This window comes from Electrophorus electricus, chromosome 19 (assembly GCF_041902795.1).
Source record: "Electrophorus electricus isolate QZ-2024a chromosome 19, ASM4190279v1, whole genome shotgun sequence".
Lineage (NCBI taxonomy): Eukaryota > Metazoa > Chordata > Actinopteri > Gymnotiformes > Gymnotidae > Electrophorus > Electrophorus electricus.
In genome coordinates, this window is record NC_137515.1 from 5,475,001 (window position 1) to 5,483,522 (window position 8,522).

At 42.5% G+C, this 8,522-nt stretch overlaps 2 protein-coding genes across 3 annotated transcripts in view; both read left to right on the plus strand.

Moving 5' to 3' along the window:
- Window positions 1-1,659, plus strand: part of kdm6bb (lysine (K)-specific demethylase 6B, b) — a 27,320-nt gene extending 25,661 nt beyond the window's left edge. The window contains exon 24 of one of the 2 annotated variants that reach the window (XM_081702312.1): window positions 1-1,659. This exon is cut by the window's left edge and continues 466 nt beyond it. The gene's annotated coding sequence lies outside the window, so the exon portion shown is untranslated. The other variant, XM_081702313.1, reaches the window with a different exon arrangement.
- Window positions 1,660-4,194: 2,535 nt separating this feature from the next.
- tmem88a (transmembrane protein 88 a) lies at window positions 4,195-7,708 on the plus strand. Its single transcript, XM_027015311.3, has 3 exons — window positions 4,195-4,533; window positions 5,591-5,954; window positions 6,956-7,708. Exons 2-3 carry the CDS (start codon window positions 5,607-5,609, stop codon window positions 7,235-7,237), a joined length of 630 nt encoding a protein of 209 aa, XP_026871112.1. The 5' UTR covers window positions 4,195-4,533; window positions 5,591-5,606; the 3' UTR covers window positions 7,238-7,708.
- Window positions 7,709-8,522: the final 814 nt, after the last annotated feature.

Below are 8,522 nucleotides of genomic sequence, written 5' to 3' on the forward strand. Positions count from 1 at the left end.
TGCGTTCCCAATCAACAAGCTGTTTACTCGGTATTGTTTACAAAACAACATCGTCAGATGCTTCTCCACCTCAGTCGTCTTCCCCTCCTCCGGCTACTGACGGGACGTGACGCTATAACGCTGTCATTAGGCATTATAACAGCCCTGCGCATGGAATGAAGAGAGAGGCTCAAACTGCATAATGTGAACTAAAAACTCACGGTCCGGTCAGTTGTACAAGGAGGAAAATGTTGTGGTTCTTCAAAAAAACAAACAAAAAAACAAACAAAAAAAACAAAACACACGCACACACTTGCCGAACATGTGAATTAATTCAGGTACTGTTGTGGTTTACAGTTATGCAAATCTGAGGATATTTTCAGCAGTCTAGTTGTTCTCAGACTTTGATGAGCAAGCGATACTTGTTGGACTCAGTAGGGGAACGAGTCCTTCAGTAAAGAAGCTAATTATAACAGTGGCATTACGTGGTATTTCTGTTATTGCTATGGTTATGTTTTCTCATATTTACTACAACTCTAATCTTTGTAAATATGCTGTTTGCATATTTATCTGGGTGCTATATTTTGTTTTGTGTCTTTTTTATCTTTCAGAGGTTTTCAAAAAAAAAAACCTAGAATGACACCATTTTGGCCTTGTGACTTGTATTTAGACAAAAGGCAATTCCTGGTGATTTCTCGGAGCATTAAAAATGTCCTCGGAACGTTAAACACACATCACAAATCATTCAAAAAATACGGGTTAATCCTAGAACTTATTTGGTTGGTTGCATTTGTCCAGAAAACCTTGTGAGTGTTTAGTGAACCATTCTGTATTAATCAAGATAAGAGAATTCCCGTCCGTTTTCCTCAGATTCCTTTTACTTTAGCTCAGATTCTCTTTTAGTCAGCTATGCTTTATTTTGTTAGTTCTCAAACTGAAATTCCTGATTTTTTTTTTCTTCTGAATTTTTTATGTTCTTTTTCTCATTGTAGTTTTATTTATTCGACTGCTCCTTGCGTATTTATTGAACACACACGGTGCTCCTCCTGAACGAGGCAGGTCCGGATGTTTCTTTCCTCTATTTCTCTCCGAGTTGTGCATTTGTTTGGGCAGAGCTGAGGTCTGGATGGGGGACGTCTGATTCTGAACGGTGCTCGAGCCCCCTCCTCTCGCCTGTCTCTTCGTGTATATGATCTAGAGAGTTACGTACATGAATATAATATTAATCTCAGAGCTTGGTGCTTAGAACAGACTCTGTACACCTTTATGCCATGAATGTCTTTGTACTGTATCCAACAGATTAAAGAGTTTGCTTTACTTTACATGAAATACCAGATATCGTGATACGTGTGGATGACGACTGTCATAATTGCTGTTCTGATCGCTACGATCTTTTTAGAATTATTACCTGCAGATTTCATTGAGCTGTGGTTGTTTTTTGTCCACTTCTCTCCGAGTTTGTTTGTCAGGTTTATTAAACTCTTGATTTGATTTTACTGTAAATGAAAAGGGAAAAAAGACAAGAAAAATGACAAACTGAGCCAGACCTGTCTTAAACACTTGTGTGATTTTGTGTGTTATAATTGATAGAACTATGGGGAAAAGAAATTAAAAAAAAAACATTTGATAAATTTGTGGCTCCATTTCCTCATTTTGTACCCGTTATTTTGGGATGATAGATTGTGTGGCAGTCTATCGCCGAAACAGAGATTTCCGGCACCAGTTCCTGTTGTATCACACCAGGGGTCATGACCTTGAGAGACATGAACTTTTGCGTGACACCTCGGCGCCCTCTGCAGATGGACATCCTGGTTCCAAAGACAGGAAGGCAGTCTTACTCTATCGTGACTGTCAGGATATCCCCTTTAACATGCCACCCCTGTCCTGATGAGGACCCATTTACCATACAGACTGACACAGCGGACTATTTACAGATATATAAAAACTACACTGAATACAGAATAAACGGGTTAAAATAAGATTTGTAATAATAAGATATAATTTTATCATATCTTATATCTCATAAGATATATAATAGAATTTTAAAAATAGATTTAAAAAGATAACGAGAAAATATGAATAAAATAGCTATTTAAAAAAGTCATATTAAAGGCAAGGTTAATATAATATCAGACAAGGTTAATAAGTGCAGTAGTGGATATCTGACTGGTGTAAACCATTAGTGGAGGACTTTTAGGAAGCCCGGGTTTATATTGCTTCGTTTGGCCTCTGGTTTGTTTAACTTGTTTCTTTGGAACGTTGTTAAGTCAGCTGATGTTTGGTGTCGGTATGTTTTGCTCTTCCTTTCTGCGTTCCCCCTGTGGTGGTTCCACCCAAATGAATAATAAGAACAGATATACCAACAGTAACGTCTGTCCTGCGATACTATTAGTATCATACACTGTCCACAGTTCATTTAGTATGAACCTAGTCACTTATATCAAGGTTTGAGTTTTAGTTAGAAACATTTTTATCTTAGGGGCTGGCAGATTCTGTAGATTTTCAACTGCAACGTGTACTGTGTATGCATGTATAATAGACCTGCTGAGAGTTGTGTTGCTAACTTGGTGAATTCAAGTGTACCAACTGCCACCACTTTATCACTGCAAAGAATCTTGGGAGCAAAAGTGTCCATCAGTCGATCTCTTCAGTGACATTCCTTCAGAATCCTTTGAAGCAGCTGCTTCTCAACACTGCAGTTGCAAACGACACTCTGAATGCACCACCAGGAACATTTTGGCCTTCCAAAGCCACGTGATCTTGACTCATTTATACCTAGTGCTTGGTAAAAAATATGACCCAATTTTCTACCAGTTTTTGCACATGCCATTTCCTCTTCCATGTGTCCAGTCCTGCGCTATGACCTTGGAACAGAACATTAACTTCCCAGTTCATAACCTGGGACAGGAAGGGGCCTTAACAGAACTTTTGTACCGGAACCGACTTCAGCTCTGTGTTCATTTCATTAAGTGCTGTTGAAATGCTCTTTCCTTCAGCTAGGGTCTGTGGAATGCTTATGTTCAAAATCTGGTTCATTACGAATGTTCCACCCTTGTTATCTGCTCCACTCCCGAATCCTAATTTTCCCAGGTCGAATAAGGCCCCTATGATGTAGGAATTTGTCTCATGTAACTGTCAGACTTGCTGAGTGTTCGGTCAGATAGGGGCACAGAGCAGGAATGAATGAGGGACAGTGGCTGAATAAATGAAGTTTCTCATTTTATTGCAAGGCTTTGATTTCCTGATCTGTTAATCCCCTGCTGATCTTCCTCTGTACCCTCTGTTCATCCCCTGCTGATCTCACTCTGTATCCTCTGTTAATTCCCTGATGATCTCTCTCTGTACCCTGTTAATCCCCTAATGATCTCACTCTCTACCCTGTTAATCCCATGATGATCTTACTCTGTACCCTGTTAATCCCGTGATGATCTCACTCTGTACCCTGTTAATCCCGTGATGATCTCACTCTGTATCCTGTTAATCCTGTGATGATCTCACTCTGTACCCTGTTAATCCCATGATGATCTCACTCTGTACCCTGTTAATCCTGTGATGATCTCTCTCTGTACCCTGTTAATCCCATGATGATCTCACTCTGTACCCTGTTAATCCTGTGATGATCTCTCTGTACCCTGTTAATCCCGTGATGATCACACTCTGTACCCTGTTAATCCTGTGATGATCACACTCTGTGCCCTGTTAATCCCGTGATGATCACACTCTGTGCCCTCTGTGTCAAAGCTTGTGCTTTCTTTTAAAACAGGTTTAGAAATTATGTAGATTTCCTTCCCATTATTAATTTATACTTTTGTTTTTTTAATCCTAAATGAGACAAAAACAGTTAATTTCCTTAAGAGTCTAGTATGTAAAAACACATACCCAGAACAGAATATTTAACCCTTCATATGTCCTTGCTACCACATATTGTTACATGTGTCCAGTTTCCTGAAGAGCTGTTCTGCAGCCTGCAGGAACATCAGCTACAGGACTCTGCTTGACAACGACCACCTCTAAACTTCAGGCTACAGTGAGCAGCAAATTATCCACAACCCCCTGTGTCTGAATTCCCTATCTACCCCAACCAGGAGTCAGGCCCCGGAGAGTGAAAGGTGGGAGGGAGGGAATATTTGGCTTGCCCTCAGCCATCTTTGTAAAAGGAAGTTAAGAGCAGGCAGGAAAGGAGAGGGAAAGAGCAAGAGAGAGAGAGAGAGAGAGAGGGGGGAAGGCAGAGTTTTCCATCAGAAAGAGCTCAGTTTGGGGTAGGTCCAGCAGCAGCACGACCAAAGCATCAGAAGCTGTTGACATGTGAAAACCACAAGAAAATCACAAAATCAGGACATAGGACCGTGACCTACTGCTGTCACACATCCCAAAAAAAAACCAAAAAAAAACCCAGAAGGACTTTCTATCAAATCCATATGAGCCGTTTGATTTTTGTCAGGAGAAGAGAAGTGGACACCAACCAAAGGAGTGATTCCAAGCACCAGAGGACATATTCACTTATCAGACAGGTGAAGAGGACAGAGACCCACAGCTCTGGAACGTCATACTGAGGTAAGTACAGAGCGAGGTGTCAGCTGGGAGGCTGGCAGACCCAGCATCACTCTCCCATACTGTAAAACACCCGACATGCACACAGCAAGACACTGTGAATTATGCATAAGTATTTCCAGCACTTACATAAAGGTGCTTTAATATTAGCTATAATATTCGAGCTACCAAAGCTAGACATACGTTTTTCTTCAGTTTTGATCTGGACAACAATCCTACAACAGTGATGTGATTAAGAAATAGTCATAGACTGGATTTTGCCCTAAATCTTTGTCAAGGTCAGTCAAGGTTACTGAAGATGAGAGACTTCTGGTAGCAGGCTTGCAGATAGCTGGTTTAGTTCCTGAGTCAGGTGATTTTGATCGCAAGGTTAGGTTATAAGACATTTCTAAAAGCCTAAATCTGATGCTTTCTTAAAATAAAATTGAATTATCTATAGGAGCCCTCATTGTGGGAAAGATCATATCAGCACTATAGTTGGCAGCCTGATGTCATCTGCACAATAACCTCATATAAATAATACAACTGGACCCGTCCCAAATTGATACAGTTTAAAATGGGGCCTGTTCTTAGAAAGGAGGATTTTTATTTTTTTTTTAAGTTTCATGAAGGTGACACAGCTGAGAGGTCAGCGTTTGTTTGCTCTTCAGCCTGCAGGAAGTTATGTTTGAGGAGATGTCCTGCTTGGAGAGATACACATGGTCCACTAAGCACACTCGCCTTCCTGACGGGCCTGTTCCTGCCTTATTGTTATGTGTTTTTAGTCATCCTGGAGTTCTGTGCAGTGGAGGGAGTCGGTTTCCTCCTGTTCACAGCTGTTCAGTTATCTCTGTTTACCTTCCCGACTTCATGCCACTGGCCTCTGAGAAAAATATACTTTACTTCTGTGAGAGGTTTTTGTGTGTGTGTGTGAGAGAGAAATGGTCCTTTATTGTGAACTGAAGCATGGTCTATAAATGTTAGCTGTTTCAGGTCAGTAACCTTCCACTGTGCCCCTTCCATACAAGATTTCTGTTTTCCCACCACCGTTACTGTTTGTTTGTTTTTTTTCTCTTGAAAGGCTGAGTCGTGACAGAATGAGCCTGTCTCGCAACGGGACATTGGAGAAGGCCATATCCCAGCAGCCCTCCAGCGACATGGCTGACCTTGAGTCACTGCAACCCCGCCTCCATCACACTAGCTCCACCTCTTCGGCGGGGCCAGGGGTGGTTGTGCCACCACCCTACTCTGTGGCAGGCAGCACGGTAGCCGAGTCTCCGCTGGAACTCCGGGGCTCTCTGGACTGCTGGGCGTGCTCGGTTCTCGTGACGGCCCAGAACCTCCTCATCGCGACCATCAACGCAGGCCTGGCGGGTGCGGTCTTTGGCCTCATCCTCACCCCAGCACTTGTTATGGTGGTGTTTGGATTCCTGTGCCATTCGACGGTAAGAAGGCCCATCTTCCAGGGCATCTGGGGCACTCACGGGTTAGAAGGACAGATCTTCACAAAGCAAAACCCACAGCTGGTGTCTTAGAGATCGGAGCTCAGTCCAAGTTCAATGTCTCTGGCAATCACTGTCTTAATCTGCCTCCTGTTCTACACTGTAACAAATTTCAGATGATATACTCCACCCAGAGGGTTCTCATAAGGCAAAACACACAAATCAAGTGAAATCTTGAAAAATGTGTGTACTTGTCCTTTATTTGAAGAGCAATGTACAACGTTTTATTCATGTTTGTGTGGAACAGCCCTTCAGACATATTATTTTTAATCTACATATCTTTGAGATAAATAAATGACAGGTAAAATATCTCGGACCTCCTGACAGTGATAAATAAATTCCAACAAAGAGTTTAACAAAGAACACAGACGACAGCAAACCTAAACCCAATCCATGGTCTCTGACAACGATCACCTTACACACACACAAACACACACACACACACACAGTCGATTATTTCTGACAGACAGATCATATCTTAATTGTCTGCCAAAAACACATGGAGCAGCTAACCAAACCTCTTCAGTTCTGCTGAAGAGCCATACGGGTACCAAAGTTGTCATGTCAATAGAGTCTATAGTCATGAATCCATCTGGATAGGGCTGGAGAACAAACCATTTCATCCTGTTGACTAAAATTTGCCTAAAACCACAGCATATGCTTCTTTTATACCAGTGAGTAATACCACTGAGTCTTAATTAAGCTAAATTTAGCTCCAACTATAAAGCTTCCAGTATGCCCCACCCTTTTCTTCTTTAAACTCCACCCACTAAGCATCCGGTATGCCCCACCCTCTTTTTTTAAAAAACTACATCCTCAAAGCCTCCAGTAGGCTCCACCTTCTCAGTAACCGAGGTCACCCAGTTCAAGCTGTCTGCTAATAATACTTTTAAATCACTAAGGTCTCCTCTCCTCCCCTCCTCCCATCTTCTCCTCTCCTCCAGGTGCAGCCCCATGGTACCTCTATATATTGCTCCAACCTGCTCAATGACACCGCGTGCGTGGCCCTGCTGGTGGTGGGCTTCTTGCTACTGGTGCCTCTGCTGGTCTTGGCTCTGGCAGCCTACTGCAGACTGGCCCGCCACCTCCAGCTGAGCCTGTGCTTCATCCCCTATAGCCGTGCCGTCTACAAGAACCTGCCCGTCTCCCATAAAAGGGGACTGGGGGGCTGCTGTGGCCAGCAGGGGGCGACAGAGAGTGATGGGAAGGGCAGTGTGTGGGTATGAAATAAACAGGCGCTGGAGAGCAGGCTGGAAGAACTGAAGCTCCAGAGAGCATTCCATCGAAATGCGTTTTAAGGGGAGAATGTGTAAAATGCACTCGCGTTTGTGTGATAAACAGCTACTTGGACAAGCGCCTGGCTGCCTGGAGTCTTTACTCCTCACATACATGTGCAGGCTGCTTTATAATAACTCCTCTGGTCGCTTTTGATATATGAGTATCTGGTCCGTTCTTCTCTCTCTCCCCCCTACACACACACACACACACCCATGAACTCCATGAACACATACACACATTTTATTCTTGACTATTTTTATTTTTAAATATAAAATTTGTATGTGAAGACAGAACGACTGACTACATGACAGATGTACTTTCATTTAACAGTTGTGTGCCTTTTTACTCTGAGTATATTATGCAGTATGTATGTTATACTTTTTTATTTCATGTTCAATAAACTTGGCGTTTTAATGCTACGGTATTTTTAACATGACAAGGTGACAGTGAGAAACAGCATCATGGTGTGAAATAACTATAAAATAACTCCCCCAGTACGGCGTTCTTCTGCAACCCCGCACGTGTCTGTCTGTCGTGTCTCCTGGCCTTTAGAAGTTAGAATAAATGTTTGAAGTGCACCACATGCAAAACCCATAAAAAAAATTAAAAATTAAAAAAAACATCAAACATTAAAACGTTGGGCTGGCTATGTTTGGAATACTTTGACAACATTACAGCACTGTTTTGTTTTGTTTTTTGTTTTTTATCTGGGACCATTCAGTTTGTTTTATTCTTACGCGGGCCAAACATTTCCAACGCATATAGGCTCGATTTCCATTTCTAACTCTTCTCGTTGTGTTTCTGTTAACCTGGATTTTTGCGGTAATCACTCGTCACAATAGGCGACCGGTCGTTTAAACTCGCCGGATCATTGCCTTTAAGCTCGGTCTGTGGAAATTTCCACGGGCGATCCACGCACGCACAAGCCAGCCCTTAATACACAACCGTGATAAGACAGGAACGGGCACAGCCGGTAACAGCAGGGAATGCGTCGCGCGCGCCACGCACACATCGCCAAGGCGACCCCGAGCGCGAAATCAAGCTCGCGGAGCTATGAACTGAACGTGCACCAAAAAGTTGCATGAGACAAAAACACCGCTTTTGCTCACAGGTATGTTTATTTCCTGTCGATTTCCGTTAACTATAAGTGTCGTTTTTATTAAATATTGTTTTATTAAATAGACGTCATCCTCGCTTAACAACATGCGCATATAGGCATTTACATATAGGCTT